This window comes from Drosophila subpulchrella, unplaced genomic scaffold (genome assembly GCF_014743375.2).
Source record: "Drosophila subpulchrella strain 33 F10 #4 breed RU33 unplaced genomic scaffold, RU_Dsub_v1.1 Primary Assembly Seq34, whole genome shotgun sequence".
Classification (NCBI taxonomy): Eukaryota; Metazoa; Arthropoda; class Insecta; order Diptera; family Drosophilidae; genus Drosophila; species Drosophila subpulchrella.
Genome location: NW_023665571.1, coordinates 705,295 through 727,500, shown reverse-complemented (window position 1 = coordinate 727,500; position 22,206 = coordinate 705,295). Strand labels below are relative to the sequence as shown.

At 39.3% G+C, this 22,206-nt stretch overlaps 1 protein-coding gene across 1 annotated transcript in view; it reads right to left on the bottom strand.

The window, feature by feature from the left end:
• The window catches only part of LOC119559705, a 324,449-nt gene that overhangs the window by 259,352 nt on the left and 42,891 nt on the right, over nucleotides 1-22,206 (bottom strand). Inside the window, exons 3-4 of the mRNA XM_037872766.1 lie at nucleotides 18,159-18,278; nucleotides 17,931-18,104 (exon numbers count right to left, since the gene is read on the bottom strand). Of these exons, the coding sequence (XP_037728694.1) occupies nucleotides 17,931-18,104; nucleotides 18,159-18,278 (294 nt within the window). The remainder of the gene's footprint in view (nucleotides 1-17,930; nucleotides 18,105-18,158; nucleotides 18,279-22,206) is intronic.

Sequence of the window (22,206 nt, the reverse complement as noted above, 5' to 3'; positions counted from 1 at the left end):
TGCATATATAGTAGTCGCCTTCCCACACCTTCATAGTGCGCTTCGGCAATAAATTAAAAATCGAAAATACAGTAATGGAACTACTTTAACAATTTTCCCAAGCCAAAGTACTTATGACAGATAATGAACCGAACTTTACATCGGCCCAACTTAAATCTTATGCACAAAAATCGGATTAACTTAACACTACGCAGATCCGAGCACAGTACCTCAAACGTACAGGTTGAAACGGCACATTCGACACTAACAGAATTAGCACGCTACATAAAAGAAGAATTTAAAATAACCGATTATTCTGAAATTGTAAATTGTAGAGCACCCCAGGAATATAATCAGAGTATTCATTCCACAACAAACCAGAAGCCTTTTGACATTCCTTATAATAAAATCGAACACGAAAATAGTCCTCCAATATTGGAAAAAACCCAAGATAAAATGCTAGAAGCACATAATGAAAACAGAAAAGAAAAACGATATCATCATGTAGGACAAGTTGTTTATAAAAATAAATATAGAGAAAGAAATAAACTTAAACCATGGTGTAAAAAGCAAATAGTTAAGGAGGTTATGCCTAATAAAATAATGATCAACGGTAGAAACAGAATCATACACAAAGAAAATATCAAGAATTAATAAATTTTTTTTAACTTACAGAAAATGCATTCCTTAATAGCTATTTTATCAATCATAATATTGGCCAGTTCAGAAATAATTGATGGCTCGAACTATGAATTTTTTCTGTTCAAAGACAACAAGAATGTTCTTACCTATGAATCTTACAACGATTTATTCCACGTTAATTATTTAAGTTTTTATAAATGGGAATGGGAAATTAAATACGACATAGAAGGAATCGAATTAATTTTATCCCAGTTAGGCACCGTGTGGGAATGGTTGGCTGGAACTCCGGATTATGATGATTTTATTAAAGTACAAAATAAAATCGATGAAATAATTGAAAACAATAATAAACAATCTATTATTCATTCCAAATTGTTCAAAGAAGTAGAATCTATTTCAGAAAGAGATAGATAGATCTTAAAAAGGATTTTATTGATCAAGATTTACCACTAAGAAAACATCGCTTACGATTTTTAACATTTGACCTACAAAATTTAATTGATACTATCACCCTTGCAAAAATTGTGGTTTTCAAAACAAAAATTGTAAGCAATGAAGATATTAAAGAAACATTAAAACACGAACCAAAGCCAGTATTTATCGCTGACTTAATGGATATCTCTGTATTCAAACCTGCACTACATAAATAACTTTTAATAATTTATATAAAATACCCAATAATAAAAAACAGGTGCAAAATATGTTACGCCCGATCCATTCCCCAAGCCGATCAAATATTATTAATAAGTAATCAAGTCGCAAAATGCGCAAATACATATTACGAAATGTCTACATTTAAGAAAGAAATCTTCAATACTTATTGCACTTTAATTTTGAAAAAACTTGTTTTACCCGATTAGAAAGAGAAATCAATTTGCAAAAAAATAAGAAATTAAAATTATTGGGTTTGACGATTTATTAGAGACTAAACTTAAAAATGCTGCACGCAGGCAGAACGATAACTTAAGGAAGAGAAGGAAAAAGAACGCACCGTTACTTTTGTGCAGAAAACCAAAGAAGAATAAGATATACAGTGGTGCATATACTAATATTTTCAACACTCCTTCTCACCGCGGTATATTTTTAGATGTGCTCTTTTTCAGTTTAACCCTAGCGAACTTATACATTTTATGTGCTTAACTTTACTTAAATTCTTAGTTAACACATCTGAAATCATATCTTCGGTTGGTACATATTCAATATCAATGATTTTCTTCTTATATAAATCTCTTATATAGTGATACTTAATATCTATATGTTTACTTCTTGCATGAAAAGTAGCATTCTTAGCTAGACATTGAGCGCTCTGATTGTCACTGTAGATCATCAATGTTGACGCCGTCTTAAAACCCATTTCAGATATTATTTTCTGGACGTAAGCAGCCTCCTTAGCTGATTTTGAAAGCGCTACATACTCTGCCTCCGTGCTACTGAGTGCTATGATGCTCTGCTTCTTTGACTCCCACGAAAATGCTGCTCCAGCCATGAAGAACGCCCAACCGCTGAATGATTTGCGGTCAATGCTCCAATCTCCTGCCCAATCTGCATCGACATAGCAGTGAACAGGCATACCAGATTGAGAATAATGCAACTGCAAGCCCGAAGTTCCTTTTAGGTAGCGAAGGACTCTCTTAGCAGCCACCTCATGTTCCTTATGGGGGTCACTGCACCTCTGTGCCAACTTTGCCACGGAATGTACAATGTCTGGTCTTGTGGTCATGGCTAAGTACAGCAATGATCCAATAAGTGATTGATACTGCTTTTGGTTAGATCTTGGGCAGTCATCAACAGTACACAGGCTCTGATAACCAACCTCTAAAGGTGTGGCATTCGGCTTACAGTCTTCCATGCCATATTCTCGTAACAGCCCGTCGATATACTGCTTATGACCAATCGTCACACTGCCCGTCTCTCCATCTCGTTCGATTTCCATGCCCAAGAAATGGTTCAGCTCTCCGCCATCTACTACATCAAATTCCTGTGTGATTTGAAGTTTAATGTTGACAAGGTCTTCTTTTCTGGAACAAGAAATAATTAGATCATCAACATATACAACAATAATGCTAAGATTTCCGCCAATTTTCTTAGTGTAAATGCATGGCTCACTAGGGCACTGGACAAAACCAATATGCTGAAGAGTACTATCCAATTTCTGGTTCCATTCCCGTCCACTCTGCTTCAGACCGTACAACGACTTGTGCAACCTCAGCACCCGTTTTGGATACGCTGTGTCTACGAATCCCTCAGGCTGCCGCATGTATACTACATCTTGTAAGTCACTGTTGAGATACGCAGCTGAGACGTCCATTTGGTGCATAAACATTTTATTTTCGACAGCCAGTGCAATCACCAATCGGATGGAAGAATACCGTGCCACGGGGGAAAATGTTTCTGTGTAATTCACTCCGTACTCCTGTCCACAACCTTTTGCGACTAAGCGAGCCTTGAATCGTTCCACGTAGCCATACTGGTCACCCTTAATGGCAAAGACCCATTTGCTCCCAATAGTCCTTTCGCCAGCAGGAAGATCAACAAGACTCCATGTCTTGCTAGACTGTAGTTGAGAATACTCCTTCTGCATCGCAGCCTTCCATTCTTCTGCATGTTCCATGCTCAGCGCCTCCTTGACTCCGCTCGGCACTTGGATGTTGGCAACTCCAATAGCGTTTAGCTTATTGTATGCCTTACGTGGTCGTCCTGGCTTTCCCGTACGGATTAACTTCGGCCTCCCTGGGCCTCTCTGGACTCGATTGACGTTCTCAACTAACTTGTCTTCATCATCAGTAGCCTTTGACTGTTCATCCCTTTCTGGATCTTCGTTGTTTTCATCTTGCTCACCATTTGTCTGCATATTTAATATGTTTGAGTTCTCTGTCAACTCTACGGACGATACATCCTCGTTTTTCATCATATCGTGCTCAAGGAACACAACATCCCTGGCTTCCTTGATAGTTTGCGTATCAGGATTGAAGAGCCTATATGCTTTTGCAGTTTCTGAGTAATCTACCAAGATATGCTCTATCCCTTTCTGAGAAAATTTTCCTTTCCTTGTCTTGTCTAGAACTACGGCTTTTGTACCAAAAACTTTCAGGTGGGACACTCCGGGTTTTTTCCCAAACCATGCTTCGTACGGAGTCATATCTGGTAATGTAGACGTTTCAGATCTGTTTCTCAAGTACATCGCTGTCATTATCGCTTCCCCCCAAAGTGATTTATCAGCACTGGAATGAACCATCATGCTTCTTGCCATTTCCACTAGCGTCCTATTGGCACGCTCAGCAACACCGTTTTGCTGCGGAGTATGGGGAACGGTAAGCTGCCTCTTAATCCCATGACTTATCAAAAAATTTTCAAACGCACCATTGATGTACTCTCTACCATTGTCGCTACGTATGGCTTTAATCTGCTGTCCAGTTTGCTTCTCAGACAACAATTTAAATTCTTTGAATTTGTCGAAAACTTGATCTTTTGTTTTTAGCATATACACCGATACGTAGCGCGTCTTGTCGTCAATAAATGTAGCAAAATATCGCGCTCCTCCTTTAGAAACAGTACTCATAGGACCGCATACGTCCGTGTGAATCAGACCCAACACTTTACTCGAACGATTTTCCGACATTTTTGGGAACTGTTTTACGCAAATCTTGCTTTTCGCACACGTCTTGCAAACAAAGTCATTTATGTCACCGGTAACTCCATCTAGGCCATACACTAATTCTTTTCGAATCATGGTTTTTAAACTTTGGAAATTCAAATGTCCGAATCTGTTGTGCCACGTTATTACTTGGTTTATTTTCCCGTTTGCAGCAAAAGCCATTTTGTTTTCATTTTCGACAATAAACAAGTCATTCTTTTTGTTTGCTTTCAACACAGTTTCACCATTCTTATTTTTGACGCTTGCATTATTTTTCGAAAAACATATTTCAAACCCGTTGTTCGTTGCTTTTGAAACGGAAATAAAGTTACACTGAAGATTTTTTACGAACAACACATCAACCAATTTAATAATGTTTTCTTGCCAGTATAGTTTCACTGTTCCAATGCCTTCAGCTTCAATGTAATTTTCTCCAACTAGCATTATTTTTTCTTTATGTTCACGGATTGAAACAAATAATGATTTGTTTGCACATAAATGGGCTGTTGCCCCACTGTCCACGCACCAAATATTTTCCGTTAGTCCTACTTGACCTGCTGCTGCAGCGAAAACTGAGTAAGGCTTTTTGTTCTCTTCGCGTTTCTTCTCTTTATTGTTGTCTTTTTCCGATCTTGCGAGTTTCTCTTTTGAGTTGCACTTTGCCGAAACATGTCCATGACGACCGCAGTTCCAGCATTCCACATTTCTCATGTCTTTCTTATACTTGTCTCTTCCTTTTTCGGCGCGCGACGCGTACATCTTCTGCTCCATTCCATCGGCCGTTTTGTCACTCACTTTTCGTCGTTCTCCCTCTTCCAGTAATTTTATTTTCAGAGAACTCAAGGAAGGCAAAGAATCACGCGTTTCAATGGCGACTACGAAGTTTTCGTACAAATCACATAGACTTGACAACAAAATTATTACAAGCATTTCATCTGGCACTGTTTGATCAATTTCTTGTAGTTTTTCAATTACGTCACTAAAATTACTCAAATGCACTGTGATACTGTCTGTCTCTGACATCTTCATGTACAGCAATTGTTTGAATAACTGTATTCTACGGGCCGGTCCAGAAGGCATGTGAACACTAGCCAGCTTTTTCCAAGCTTCCATTGATGATGTGCAGTGTTTAACATAGTTAATCTGCGACGGCTTAATACACAACAAAATACTCGCGAGGGCCTTTTCATCTTTTATATCAAAGTTTGTCTGTTGTTCTACTGTTCCACTTTCGTTTTTAATTTCACGACCGCACACAACTGACCAAAGTTCCGAGTGTATTAGCAAACTTTTCATCTGCACTGCCCATGAACTATAATTTTCACTATCCAGTTTTTCTATTGAGTATTGTGAACTCATTTTGTTCATTTTACTGAAACACCACCGAATCTCTAAATATTTAATCTCTTCGATTATTACGCGCAAGTTTTTATAAGCTTGCTGGGCCCATAACCTATTGGGTTTGACGATTTATTAGAGACTAAACTTAAAAATGCTGCACGCAGGCAGAACGATAACTTAAGGAAGAGAAGGAAAAAGAACGCACCGTTACTTTTGTGCAGAAAACCAAAGAAGAATAAGATATACAGTGGTGCATATACTAATATTTTCAACAAAAATAAAAAAAGAGACACGATTCATAATGGTGCCATTTTAATAAATGGTAACAATATTGTCAACCACTCCGAGTTAAGCGGATCATTCTTATAAAATTTAATGGTACAACCACAACTAATAACGTTTCATATACCGATTTAGAAATCCAAAATTCTTAACTATGTAACTACGAACCACTTCAAAGATTATGAAATATCCGATTATACATATTAAATATCTCAGAACTCTCTTTGGATAATATAAACATTTTAAGTCCATTCATTAAAATTAATAATACCAATATATCTATATCCTTTATATTATTAATTTTAATCATTATATATTTGATTTCTTTTTATTATTTCCTATTATATTTATTATTAAATACAAAAATATTTTTGTACGCAAAAAACGACCGCCAGAAAAACATTTATTTAACAGAATTAAAAGATGGTTAAAACGAAATTTTTAAGGAACCGGGACGATCCATTTTAGAAGGGAGAGAATAATCCAACCCTTGAAACGGTGATTATATGTTTGGCGGTGTTAGATGTTCTGAACTGGAAAATGTGGCAATTTTTGTTGGTTAATAACTTTAAAACGAGACTTTTTACAAAACCTTAAACCTTAAAATTTAATACAAAATCGTTACAGCGGTTTTTTAAAAATTAGAAAAAAAGCTTACAGAGTCTGAATAAAAAAACTTTTTCCCATAAATTTTATACGGTGGTATTTAGACAAATTATGTTTGAAAGGCGAACAAAGTATTTTTAAATACCTTTCTAAAGACATATAGACCAATCATGTAGCTTAAGTAGTTTGCAAGTAACAGACGTACAAAATTTAGCTATTTATATATGTTTTCTCGCCAAACTAGCTAGTAACATCGTCTAGAGTTTTCAGGACTATATAATAACGTTTTGGGACAAACTGTGTAGCGAGTTGGGTGATGATGTTGCAAGACAACGGGTTGACAATTTAGGGATAATCAGCGGCGGCGGGACCCTTAAAACGGTAGCTCATTCCGGATGGGGTAGGTTCTTGCTGATGCCTAAACTGGACACTACGAATTTTATTATATAGAGTCCCTCAAAAAAACAAACCCTAATTTAAGGTGAAATGCCAAGGTCAAATCGAACAAATTAGTTCATAGGTACGATCGCCAAAGAAGTGCAAGGGGTTGACGTTGATGTTAGCGGCCAAAGGTTTTCTTAACCCACCCGACCATGTTTCTCTCTCGAAAAAAAGAGAAAACCCATATGTTAATGTCCCCTGGTATTTTAGTTTATGCCCCCATGTCTAATGAAAACTTAGAAATTCATCGTGATATGCATCTTGATATAATTAATAATATAAATTGTAAAAATGATTGCCTGGTATTCATTTAATTTCTGGTAGTAACATAAGTTTTAGAGTTCTTATAAACTGTGGAATTAATTATACAAGTATTTATACTCAAGTGTTTTTGTGTTCCTTTTTGAATTCTGGGTTATTTTACTTTATTTTGCGTTTAAATTAAAATAAAAATCATTTCATTTCCCACAACAATACCAACTGACACAAATGAAGGTTAGCATAGAAAATATGGGAGAATAACAATTTGCAAAATCAATAGTCGTTATTAGCCAAACGAAAGGTAAATCGGTGCAGAAAGATCCTGAGAATCAAAACAAAAACCAAATACAATAGCTGTACAGGTTGTTAGGCAATACCCATGGGCAAGCTGGTGATCGAAGACTACCTTTTCATATCTCTTTTGTCTTTCTGCATGGTTTCGGAAACGTAATTAATGTTTTTATTAAATTTACAATTTTAACTTCTTCAAGGTTCTGAACTGCTTGTTAAAATATGTTTGTTGGTTTTTAAACTTTTACATGGGTGTTTTTATGGTTTTATTTTGATGGTTTTATATCCCTCGCTGTAAATTTGAACTGCATGTCTGCCAACGATATGAGCCTCTGGTTTTTCCGAGTTTATTGCGATCACTCTGTTTTACACTTCGCCTTTGCCTTTTTGGGGGGATTTCTGCTTGCCCTTAGGGAGAATATAAGATGGCTCCACCAATACACGGGACAGTGGCCCGATGATCTGGGTTACGGTCTTTTAGCAAAAGCAGAACTCTCGGGACTAAATTTATGGGTCTTGCGATTCACTAATTAAAGAGGGTAGTGTTAAAGTCATATGTGCAGGCTGTGGCGGGCTCTATCTAGTTTGAAATGAAAGCATTTCTTTGACCTTAACATTTTTCTTTCCAAAACAATATTATTGGAATGAAAACTAATTCTTGCAAAAGAAGGCGACTATTACACCCACAGATAATTCTGACGACTCCCAGAAGGAAGAATAGCTAGAATTATACGCGAATATCTTTTGCATGATAAGTTCCGATCTCGCGTCCTTGCAGAGTTTCAAGAAGATAAATAGAGTTTCCTTACTTACGTTTTACTCTACATTTAGAAAATTGCGGAACAAGTTTCTTGTTGTAGTTTTGACTGAAATTGCTAAGACTAAAGTTTCGTTTAAAAACTTCTTGACCTTCCTTGTAGTTTACGGGTTTTGACCTCAAGTTATACTGTTTTACATTTCTGTCATATGACAACTTACTGTTCTTTTGTATATCTTTTCTAATCAAGGCTAAGCTATTGGGCCGCTCTAATGAGATAGAGTCATCTAACAAGTCTATCGCTTTGAGTACACGATAATCAGAGCGATGAATTGTCATGTTTATACCAAACAATGACTTATAAGGTGTAAATCTAATAGATTTTTGCCACGCCGATCGTAAAGCACAGGAAATATGAGTCAGAAATCCCATTCCCATTCTCTCTGGTCTTGGCTGATGTAGGCTCGACAGCGGATATCTATGACGTGTTTACGCGCTCAGCCGCATTACTCTGCGGAAAGTAAACAGCAGTAAACACATGACTTATACCAAATTTGGAAAATAAAGCTTCAAACTCTTTTGCCTTAAATTGACTTCCATTGTCGCTGACGACCACATCAGGAACTCCGTGGCAATGAAAAATACTGCGCTCTAAACATTCTTGTATTTTCTTGGACGTAAACTGCTTTAGTGGGCAGAGCCAATGATACCTACTAAAGTGATATAATACGATATACCCAGTTTTAATTCTAGGGTAAGGACATAGTATATCGATATATAATTTCTGGAAGGGCCTATAAGACACGCTTTGTTGACCTTTTGGTGGTCGTAGAAAGGAATTGGGTGCCTTAGTTTCTTTACATGTGTCGCACGCACGAATGTAATCGCGAATATCCTTCGGGAGATCTGGCCAAAAGAAATGACTGCGGACGGCATCAATGGTTTTGTGCATTCCTGCATGAGCTGATAATACACTATCACCTGGCTGATAACCTTTGGATTTATTTTCTCGGGTACCCACAATCGCCAATTATTCGAATCGTTCAAGGAATCACCGGTTGGATGTTCTGTACGAATATATATGAACTTATCTACAACTCGTAGATCTGGGAATGACTATGTCTTATCTAAAACTCGGTTTTTGTGACTCACATATTCCTCATCTAGGAATTCCTTCGCACCTGCAGCTCTAGGTAACATCGAAATTTTTCTACTGCAGTTACGCTATAATTTTGTTGACTTTTACTCAGTTTCTTAGAAAAATATGCTATGGGTCTTTCTTCTAGGGACTCCGATAACTGAACCAGAGCTGCTCCAACGCCGTAATCACTAACGTCGCAGTGTAATAGAAATTTCTGGGCAAAGTCGGGATTCTGCAAAACTGGTGCGGAAGTCAAGAGTTTTTTCAACGATTCCACGGATTGTTGAGCTTCCTCAGTCCACTTAAAAATCGTTTTACATTTCAACGTTTCGGTTATAAGGTAGCTTATTTCGCCAAAGTTATGAATAAACCTACGATACCATCCACAGATGCCTAAGAAGCCTCTTACTTGCTTTAAGTTTCTAGGACTGGGCCAGTTTAAAATGCAAGATATTTTTGATGGATCGTCTTATATGCCATCGCTACCTAAAATATATCCCAAGTAAATTATTCGAGTTACGCAGAAATGACTTTTTTCAATATTGAGAGTTAAATTTACTTTTCTAAACTGCTCTGCAATACGAACAAGAATTGCCAGATGCGAATAAAAGTTCTCTGAGACTATACACATGTCGTCCAAATAGCCGAAAACGCAATTTCTCAAATCTGGAGGAATAAGAAAATCCATCAGCCTGCACATTGTCGACGGCGCGTTCCACAGACCAACTGGCATTACTGTGAATTGGTACAATGGTCTGACGCGCACAGTAAAGGCTATTAAAGGTTTTGCTTTTGGTGTTAGACTGATTTGGCAATAAGCGTCTTTCAAGTCGAATTTGGATATTATATTCGCTTTTGGTAACCGAGCAAAAATTCCTTCAATACTTTGTAGAGGATAAGCATCCTTTTAAGTGACATTTTTCAACCTCCGAGGGTCCGAGCGTCACTACTAATCTCATCGGGGAACTCCATTCACTTTCTGCAGGCTCTATAACACCTAATCTCAGCATACGGTCTACTTCATCAAACATAAGCTTCTCCACAGCTGGGCTTACAGGATAATATCGCTGTTTTACTGCTTTAGCTTCACCAATATCTATTGCATGGTGCATGAGGGGTGTACGACCAAGACCTTTGTTTGTGCCTAACCGAAGTAGACACTCGCAAGACGATCACGTCGCGGCAATGGCAACGATGGTTACTGTGGCCGAATTGTATAAAATGCACCTTACAAATCATTGACCGTGGAGGATACTTCCCTACGCTGCGGAGGTTCATGTTTGTGATTAAGGTCCTTCATATCTTCTTGATGCTGCTTAGCACTCCCCTTTGCGATAAAATTGTGCCCTCGTAGAACTTGATCATTTGGCACCTCTATGGTATGTGGACTTTCTGCAACAAAACTTAGATTTCCTTGGTTAAATTTAGAAATGTTGAACAAAAGTCAGACTTCTTTTAGGTTTTAAGTTGATTAAAAGTCGGTTCTGTATTAGAGGTGCAGAAACATCGATGTTCGTGTCCATCGATGTTTTCGATGTTTTCAAAAAAAAAATCGAGTGAAACATCGATGTTTAAAAAAAAAAAAGAAAATGCAAAAAGAACAGAAACAGCACAAACAGTAACATGAGATTTATTTGAGATCATTTAAAGTGTCTATTTCTATTCAGGAACAAAAGTTGATCAACAACTTCAGGTTTAAGCCTTGTCCTGCGGTCAGATATGGTTTGTCCAGCCTTGCTGAATACTCGTTCAGACTCACAGGACGAGGCTTGTATACAGAAAAGTTTTTTTGCAACCAATTTCAGTTCGTTGTCAGCAGTCATCTGTAAAAAATATTTCTTATTTAACATGTTAGTCATAATTATTTAAAAATCATACCTCCCCATACTTCAAGGGGTCGCAAGTCTCAGGAATGTTTTCTTTTTCCATATATTGCCAAATTTAGAAAAAACAATAAGAAATTCATTTACTTACAATTTTTTCTCACCGAGCGCTGAGTTGTTTGTGAAAACATCGATAGTGGTCACGAACCATCGATGGTTCCGATGTTTTGAAAACATCGATGTTATCGATGTTTCACTCGATGTTTCTGCACCTCTATTCTGTATTAATTGGATTTTCTCTTGCAGTATAAAGTTCAGTCATTTGCAATGAACCATTATATGTTGCGGTTTATATATATTTTCAGGCTCTTTTATTTTATGATTCGTCAATGCTAAGTTTGTTAAATGAATCCCTTCTTCATCGAGTGAAATCTCATTCTGCCGTTTGCTTTCTTCTATATCAAATTGATTATCATTCATCGGATTTTTATCTTTCGTTGGCTCATAAGCAGCGTTCGGTCCTGCAAAATCCTCTCTGTTCTCTCTCTCAGTTCAAGAATTTCACCGGTTATTACACGAGAATATACATCAACCCCTTAGGTTAGGTCAATGGGTCCAGGTTGCCGAAAGTCAGGATCTGCTAACGGCAATGCCTCGGGAATATTAAGATCGGTTGCAATCGGTACGGACGGTTGGTCTGTAATGACTGTGGGAGTAATAAATTCATAAACAAATTAGTGTTTGAAAACCAGATGTACATGATGAGATCCTTAGTATAGATCTAATTGATGTTGTTATTTTTCCTCCGATTCCAGATATTACAATCGGTGACGTTTCCTTAAGAGATAGCAGATATGCCAACCTCCTTGAGATAATATTCACCTGTGATCCAGCATCTATTACAGCGCGACATTTTTGTAGTTGACCGGTTGGCCCTTGTAATGATACCTTGGCGGTCTCGAGCAGAGTATATCCTCTAGGGTTGTCGTAGCCTGAAAAGGTTGCTGTGCCGGCCACTGGATTGCTAGTCGGTCCTCGGTGTAACAGTGAATGATGCCGTTGCTGGCAGACTCGACTAGTGGCCAGTGATCCACAGTTTTCAACCTTATGAGCTGTAGACATACATTTTGTGCATGCTCCTACTTGAACAATGGCTTGGCGCCGCGTTTTGGGGTCCATTTCATGGAAACGGCAACATGCTCTAAGATGATGTGGTCCTAGGTGACAAATCTTACAGCTCTTTTCGTTGTGAACTGACTGATGGCGGAGTGTTGCTGTAGGTTGAGCGCTTATCGTCTCCAGCATGCAAGCGCCGCTCAATAAACGTCAGTACACTCCTTAACTTTGGAATTTCCATTGGTGCATCCGCTGAATTTCCAGAGCAGCTAGAGACTGCTGGTCTAGTTTCCTTCTGATAATAAGACACAGGATTGGATCCCAGGACTTTATGCTGACATCGAGGTTTTTAAAAGTACTCATTGAGTTTTTGATAGTGTCATGTAAGCAGGTTCATTTCGTATTCCTCGAATAGTGTGTGGAATTGGGTTAGCTCTGCTTCTGCAAGAGCTGCTGCCACAGGTGTGCTATCCAATTCGTCGTGGGCTTGCCTCAGTAGCGCCCAATGGAGGTCCAGGTGCCTTTGTAGGACTGGAGTGACCGTTGGAGCATAAGAGGCTAATGTTAATGAAGATTCCAATTCGTTGCATCTTCTCTGCAACTGTCGGGTAACCGTGTCAATCGCGGAGTCTCTCTTGATTTGATCTCCTGTTGTAATCTTGATGTTGGCCGAAGTTCGCCTGGGGGCCTTCGGAAGCCCGCTCTCAGTCGGCATGTTGTCCAGAAATATTTTTTGATATTTTTCGACCAGCTCCTTAAGTGCTACTAGTCGTGAAGCGTATTCACTTCCAGTGGCTAATGACGCTTGTTGGACTTCTCCATCTAGGTCGCAAAACTGCTGCCAGAAATCATTTAACTATTTTAGTGTACCGGAATAGTAGCCGTCTCGGTGGCTACGCTCGACCGAATCCTTGCCATAATTCTTTAAGAGCTGTTGGATCTGTACTTGAAGCTCAGTTTGGTTGTCTAGTAATCGATTGTATAAATCGATTATTGTGTGACCTGTTTCCTCTATGAATGATGTAGACATAACGTGTGTCTTGGAAACGAAGAATGTGTGTCCTGGATGAAGCTGTGAAACCTGTGAAGCTGGATTAAGCTGAAGATCCTGTGAAGCCGGATCAAGCTGAGTATCCTGTGAAGCTGGATGAAGCTGAGTATCCTCTGAAGCTAGATGAAGCTGTGAGTCCTGTGAAGCTAGATTAAGCTGTGTATCCTGGGAAGCTGAATGAGCTTTGGATTCAAGGGCGGGTTGATGTAGTGTGAACTTAACGGTACTTCTCATCAGTTAGAGGTGGGAAGGGGTCACGTCGGGGTCACCAATGCATGTGCCTAACCGTAGTAGACACTTCTGGGTCTCACCGCGGGACAAGGGGGTAATGAGCACTTGTCGCTGGCACGGGGACGCTTTGCTGGCAGGACGATCGCGTCGCGGCAAAGGTAACGATGGTTACTGCGATGCCGGACCACAGGTGACGCTGAACTGCGCTGAGGTTGAGCTAACGTGGTTAGCTGCTAGTTGAGATAGTGTATTACGAGCCCTATTCCTTTAGGTAGGAAGTAGAACCGCGGATTTATTAGGTGTGTTGATAACTGATTTATTCTTCATTTGATACCTGCTTATATTCTACTTGGAACACGGAAGTTTAGTGTAATGGTTAGTAAAAGAAGCTATATTCTAAAGTAGGTCAGGGAATTATGATTATGGTAGCAGTTGCGTAGTTGGCTCGGCTGACACTGCAAAATGTACTGACTGCATTGGCGGGTCAGTGTACCGTTAAGTCGGTGAGACGGTGAGACGGTGAGTTAGTGAGACATATAATATGCTGATCAGCAGTTCTCGTCTGTTGTCATCAGTTGAGCGCCTGGTACTGTTCCCAACTTGGCTACTGCTTGATATGTTGGGTGCTGGTCATGTTGAGCAACCTTGGGTACGAACAAAGGCACTTCTCACCAGTTAGAGGTTCAACTTTTGGTTGGAAGGGTATTGCTGGATTGTGATCCTTTGTTTGTAAGGGATGAAGTCGGGGTCACCAATGTTTGTGCCACTTCTTGGTCAAGCCACGGGACAAGGGGGTAGTGAGCACTTGTCGCTGGCACGGTGACGCTTTGATGGCAGGACGATCGCGTCGCGGCAATGGTAACGATGGTTACTGCTATACCGGACAACAGGCGATGCTGAAACTGCGCTGAGGTTGAGCTAACGTAGGTTAGCTGCTAGTAGAGATAGTGTAGAATTACGAGCTCCATTCCCGGAGGTGGAAGGTAGAACCGCGGAGTTATAAGTTGCGTTGATAACTGACTTATTCCTTAATTTATACATGCTTGTATACTACTTGGAACACGGAAGCTTAGTGTAATGAATAGTGAAATAAGATATATTCTAAGGTAGGTCAGGGAATCTTGATTATGGTAGCAGTTTGCGTAGTTGGCTCGGCTGGCTCTGCAAAATGTGCTGACTGCATTGGCCGTTGCCGTTGAGTCGGTGAGATGGTGAGACGGTGAGTTAGTGAGACATATAATATGCTGATCAGCAATTCTTTTCTGCAGTGGGTGCTTCTGAGCGCCTGGTTCTCTTCCCAACTTGGCTACTGCTTGATTTGTTGGGTGCTTTTCATGTTGAGCACCCTTGGGTACGAACAATTATTATTTTGTTTGAAATGCGCGGAATTAAGAAGTGAGTTGTTTTCCATATTATACCCTTGGACAGCATGTAATGATTTCAGTTAGAAGTTTGCCACGCATAAAGTATATACATTCTTGATCAGAATCACTACGCTAGTCGATCTAGCCATATTCGTTTGTTCGTCTGTCTGTCCGTGTGTCGGTTTTTCCTTAAAGTAGTCTCTCAGTTTTAAAACTATATATTAACTATATCCTACAGCTCCCATAGGAATAATCAGAAAAATAATAAAACCTTTTTTTTATTGCTTCCGTGTTTTTTGACATATTATATTCTACTCTTTGGAGTATTATTTTTTTAATATTTCAGAGTTTTGAGTTACATTTTTTCAGAATCAGACGATTTTATCATATAGCTGCCATTGGAATAATTGCTTAAATAATGGGAAAATAATAGGTATATAAATATAGGTTCGTTATTTTTTCATATTTTCTTCTTCTCCGGTATATAGCACAATTTCAGAATTACAAACAATTTGATAAAAATAAGACTAATATATCATAAAGCTGTCATAGAAAGTATCTCAAAATTAGGGTATGCATTTCTCTCATAGCAGAATACCGGTTTGCAAATTGAGCAAGGAAATCGGTTGATTATTATTCCAGGCCCTTTGCAAAATCACTTGGCAAAGACTTGTGTTGCTTTTGATGTTTGGGTCAATGGTTTTTTTCTTTTAAATCTGTGACTTACAATTTTGGTCCACCTTTAAATCAACTTTTAAATTGAAATGGTTATTTCATTATATGTTTTTAATTTAAATGATATAACGATCACTGTCACTTTGTAATGTGTCATTGGTGGATGTTTCGATTTTTCCACTAAATATATTGAGATGATGGCTGCTCGAGATCCGTTTTGTAATTCATTTATTTTCATTAAGCTAGTTTTTGACACTTTTTATGACGCGGCACCAAGTGGGGCGCATTTCTTTCCGAGCTCTAGATCTTTAATTTTTGTTTAGAATAAGAGCTAATGCTGAAACTGTCGCATCTCATTGTGAAATGAAATTATGCTGACCGATGCAATTTGGCTAAGAATTCTAACGCAATAGCTTAGGCTTCGAACGGAAGCTTTACGATTGGTTTGTTTATTTTAGCAGGATATCCGAGCGCGGTTTTCGAAGTTAATGGCAAAGGCAAAGACAAATTAAACAGGAAGGAAGAAAGCTATAGTCGAGTACCTCGACTATCAGATACCCGTTACACAGCTAAGGGGACCAAAGGAAAATGGAGATATGCAAGCAGCAAAGCGAGATTGAAAGGCGCCACCTACCGGCGGTAGACAGATTTAAGCGTTGTGGGCGTTAGAGTGGGCGTGGCAAAGTTTTTTTGGATCAATCGATAGGTATTGACAAGACCAATACATTTCAGTTACAATTTTTTATCTACCATGAAAATTGTGGGCGCCACAGGCTTGGGCGGTTTGTGGGCGTTAGAGTCGGCGTGGCATATTCGCGTAGCAAACTTGCGCTGCGCTTAAGCCTACGGAATCTAAATCTGAGATCCCATTTCTGTATCTTTGATATTTTCCGAGATATCCGCGTTCATATTTACGATTTTTTGAAGTTTGTGGGCGGTTTGTGGGCGTTCAAGTGGGCGTGGCAAATTTTTTTTGGGTTAATCGATAGGTATTGATGAGAACAATACATTTCAGTTAAAATTTTTATTCTAGCATGAAAACTGTAGGAGCCACAGTTTTGGGCGGTTTGTGGGCGTTAGAGTGGGCGTGGCACTCTGCTGAAACAAACTTGCGCTGCGTAAGAAGCTAAGGAATCAGCACGCCTAGTCTCAGTAGCCTAGCTTTTATAGTTTCCGAGATCTCAGCGTTCATCCGGACGGACAGACAGACGGACAGACGGACAGACGTACATGGCTAGATCGACTCGGCTAGTGATCCTGATCAAGAATATATATACTTTATGGGGTCGGAAACGCTTCCTTCTGCCTGTTACATACTTTCCGACGAATCTAGTATACCCTTTTACTCTACGAGTAACGGGTATAAAAACAAAGGCAAAGGCAGTATCGCTGAGATTGAATTTCAAAAATTATTTATTAATTCCATAAATGGAACCGTTTCATGGGTTGAAAAACTTACATGGCTTCATCGACTAGCCTAGTGATGCTGAAAAATAACACAGCTATGCAGGATGTATTATAACACAGTGCAACATTTTTAAGGTCATGAAATGTAACCGCAATTTCAACTTCACGTTAGAAAAATACTCATCAAAAGTAGCTACAACAAAATTGGGTTTCTCTGGCTTAGCCCGCGTTTACCTATTATAGCTAGTTAACGCTTAAAATACCAATTTTATTTACATTGGCTATATTTATTAAGCCGATTAGCTAGACTCGATCCAAATTGCAGTTACATTTCATGTTACACAGTGTTATAATACGTCCTGCATAGCTGTATAGTTTTACGTTGAAATAATTGCTTTTATTATCTGGTAAAAAAAATAACAGGATAGGGATGTACATTTTTTTAAAATGGGCAATGCAAATATCTTATCTACAACATTGATAAAATAAAAAGAAACTCGAAAAAACATATATTTTAACCTCATGTTCTCATATCTGGAAAACATTTAAAAACATTTTTAACTTAATAAAACACAATTTACAATTTACAATCCGACTAGTGTTCAATGCAATTACAACAAAACTTCAGTAATAACAATGTGTTTTATTAATTTTCCTATGTCAATAGACAAATCGGTAAAAATAGCTGTTAGAAGTATGTTTTTGAAACACTGTTTTTTAATGTTAATAACGAATCGATTCTTCTTGTTTTATTTATTAATAATTAATAGCATAGCATTTTCAAGGACTTAAAGCTTACTTTCACGTGGTCGGGAAATATATGAATTCTTGCAATTTAAGTTCAACGTTATCTTATTGTTATAAATTTGAAAAATATTTTTGTTTTACCTTGCAATCGTATGCGTGATTCACTCTTGCCTTGCCCATTAACACTTGAACAACTATAAGTTCCAAAGTCCGATTTATCCAGATGTCTTATAGTAAGGTTGAGATGCCATGTGTACAAGTTAATCATTTCCTCTGAAATATTATATTTGTTCCCGTTGTGTATTTTTATATTGTCTGAAAATTTTATTGATTAGTTCCTAGTGATAACATCAAGAACCCTTTATTTACCTTCGTTACGGTACCAGCCATTAAGTGGCTTGGGATAAACTTCCACAATACATTCCAACGTTACTTCTCTTTCCACGGGTGCTCCAACCAATTGATTAATTGCTTTAATTGTTGGAGAAACTGAAAAAATAATTAATCTTATTCAGATACATAAAACATTTGTGCCTTATCTCGTGTCTATCTCTCTTCTTTTCGTTGATTGATCCACACCGTTCTTCGCTTATAAACGGTCATTTATTTTTTCACGTGCAAGTGCCTTTGATCACAAATCTAAAGTTAAAGTTATTGTGTCATGGCCTCAGGGCCTCCCAAATTCGGGGACAATCGCTTTGCTATGCTTAGCGACAGCCCCCAAAAAAAAAAGAAAAGACCTTCTGTTAAACTTCAAGAAGAGTTCCCAGAACTTCCTGAAAAAACAAAAGAAAACCCGAAGTTCATCATAATATCTTCCAAAGATCCCTTGAAGAAAATCTCAGAATACTCCTGCTTCGCTGCTTACCGCGCGTTGAATATTATAAGCAAAGAAATAGTATCCATCTCCACCCTCGCGATGGCAACCTCCTTATGCTGGTGAAAACCAAAAATGTGGCAGAAAAATTCTTGAAATCAAAAAATCTTGCTGGTATATGCGAAATTGAGTGCAAGCTCCATGAGTCCCTTAACTTTGTCAAGGGTACAATATATTCCCCCTTCCTCATAAATGTCCCCGATGACGAGATCGTGAAAGAACTGGCCGACCAAAACGTACACTCCGTATTCAAATTCTCTAGGAAAATAGACGGCAAAATAAAACCCTCAGGTGTTATACTCGTAACATTCGACCTGTACAACTTGCCTAGCAAACTAGACGTCTCCTGGCACACTATTAAGGAATACATTCCCAACCCTATGAGGTGTAAGTCTTGCCAAATTATAGGTCATACAGCCAAGTTCTGCAAAAACATACGCATACGTGCGAAATATGTAACTTCCCCCCTCACACCACCAGCCCCTGCACACGTACCCAGTGCGCTAAGTGCTCCAGCGATCACGCTTCCTCGTCCCCCTCATGCCCAAGATACCAACAACAAAAATAACTTATAAAAATCAAAACTACACGTAAGTATAAGAGAAGCTAGACTTATTCTCAAAAAACAATCTACAACAACAACCCATCCATCACCCAATTATGCACAAGCTGTGTCCAACTCAAACTCTTTACCTAACACAACCAGTAATACTCTAAGAGAAATTACTATAAACGAAAACATCGACGAACACTCCAAGGAGCCTGCTAAAGTAGACTCTCAACCCCAACCTCTCTCAATTACTCCCTCCTCAAGCAATCTCATTACACGCTCCGAGCTTCGCTCTCCAAGTCAAACATCACCTAATCAAAAGCTGCAAATAAGCCCCACGACATGCACTGCCAATATGAAAACGATCAAAGACTTCGAACACGTAAACCACTCATCAAACTCTCTCTCTCCCTCCTCAAGTGTACACAGTGAACACTCAGAGCTTTCCACCCTCTCTTTGAACTATCCCGACTTTGAAGAGCGCTCAAAAAACAGTCGCTCTCTAAGATCTGAAGCTGATAAACTCTTAAACGAAATGAAATCAAATTCTAACTCATCTGATTCAGATAAAGCTATGGATGTAGCTGACTCTGAGTCAGCTTCCCTTGATTCCGTTTAAGTAAGATACTTTAGCATGGTTATTAACATTTTACAATGGAACATAAAAAGGAATCTTTAATAACTGAGAAGTAATAATACGTTCAAATGCTTTAGGAATTGCCGACAGTTTGGAAATACCTCAATAATTCTGGGCATCCGCCTTCGCACCCTTTTTGTGAAGTGGAATAATAAAAGAGTCCTTCCAGATAGTAGGAAAAACTGATGATGAAATAGACAAATTAAAAAGTTTAAGAATAGGTTTAATTCGCGACCGCTGAAGAGAGCGGACGTGTCTTGTGCGAGCTCCGCGAAAAGTGCAAGAAAGTTGATAAATTAAATGCAAGCAAAACACAAAAAACTAAACTGGTTAATTTCGAATAAGCGAAAAGACGCTAAAACCCAAAGAAATTTAGGTTTCCACACACAAATTCGGTGTAATGACTTTGACTAGCACATACATTGTCTCATCTTATAATATTAAATAAGTGCCACGCTAATAAAAGCTCAATGAGCTACGAACAGAATAAAGAGCGACTCAGCTCCGCGAGCCGAAGAGACGGTTACTTTTCGTATGTCTCAACGCGTGATAGCGAAGTGCAAAAAACGACCCTACTGTCGGTCGATAGCCAAAGAGCACGATCTTGCTCACCATGCTTACTTACGGCTACCCCTACTCCGACGGCGTGGAGTCAACAATGCAAAACCCCCCCACCATCAGTTTCGACCCCTGGCGCACCAACAACATGCAACGGTAAAACTTCTGCATCCGCTCTAAATTTGTCAGCAACAACTACAGCTACGGCAAAAAAACCAACAACAACCACAGCTACGACTATTATTTCGGAATCGACTGCAACCGCAGCTCTAAATACAAGGGCAACAAAAACCACGACAACAAATCAAAACCAAAACAAAATTCAGCAAGCGGGTCCGGCCATACAGACCGGACTAGATCGGTACATCCATATCAAGCGTAAGCTTAGCCCGCAGAACACCGCGGTAGGTAACAAGGCAAAAATAAACCGTGTCCAAATAGAAGATAAATTACCCGGGAGATCCAACAGCAATAGATTTGCGCTTCTAGCGGAAAATGAACCAGAACGGGCTCAGGAGACCCAACCGAAACCTAAGCCCCCACCAATTTACATTAGGGAGAAAATCTCGAACGCCCTGGTCAACAAAATTGTTGCGCTGACCGGGGACGGAAACTTTCATGTTGTTCCGGTCACAAAAGGGGATATCCATGAAACCAAGCTTCAGACCAAATCTGAAGAACATTTCCGAGCAGTATCCAAATACCTGGAGGAAGCTAGGAAAAGCTACTACACGTATCAACTAAAAAGCAGCAAGGGCCTGCAAGTGGTACTAAAAGGAATCGAGCCCGACGTAACCGCCAAGGAAGTTATCGATGCTCTCAAGGAAAAAGGGTTTTCTGCAAAGAACGTCAGTAACATTATAAACAGGAAAAAAGAGCCGCAACCACTCTTCAGGGTCGAGCTGGAGCCAGACAGCAGAGTCTTGAAGAAAAATGAAGTGCACCCCATTTATAACCTGCAATACTTATTGCACCGAAGAATTAACGTGGAAGAGCCACATAAAAGGAACGGCCCAGTGCAATGCACAAATTGTCAGGAGTATGGACACACCAGGGCATACTGTTCGCTTCGAACAGTCTGTGTAGCTTGTGGAGACTTCCACAATTCGGCTAACTGCCCTGCCAACAAAGAAGACCCCAAAAAGAAAAATGCGTTAATTGCCAAGGTAACCACACGGCAAACTACAGGGGCTGTCCGATCTACAAGGAGATGAAGGACCGCATGCGAAAAGTGATAGCAACGCGCCATCAGAATACCCAAAATGCGTACACTTACTCGCGTACGACGCCGGAAGTATTTTTCGGCACGGCTGCAAGATCATCATTTGGTCAACTAAATACCCAGAAGGGATTCTCATACGCCGATGCCCTTCGATCGGGGACGGAAAACCCACTCCAGTCTAATCTAGGAAACGCTCAGCAGATCCAAGTACAGTCGCAAAGCACTCTGGAAACTATGATGGTCACCATGCAACAAAGTATGATGGAACTCATGTCATTCATGAAAACGACCATGCAAACACTGGTTCAAAACCAGAACATGGTGATACAGCTACTTGTAGCTAAGCAGTCCAAATAATCAGATGGCAAATCTACAAATAACCATGTGGAACGCCAATGTGGAACGCCATGTGGAACAACCTTGAAGTAACACAGTTCCTGAATGAAAACCATATCGACATTATGCTACTGGTAGAGACGCACCTCACAAACAAATACAACTTCCAAATAAGAGGCTACACTTTCTACCACACAGACCATCCAGATGGTAAAGCCCACGGCGGAACCGGCATCC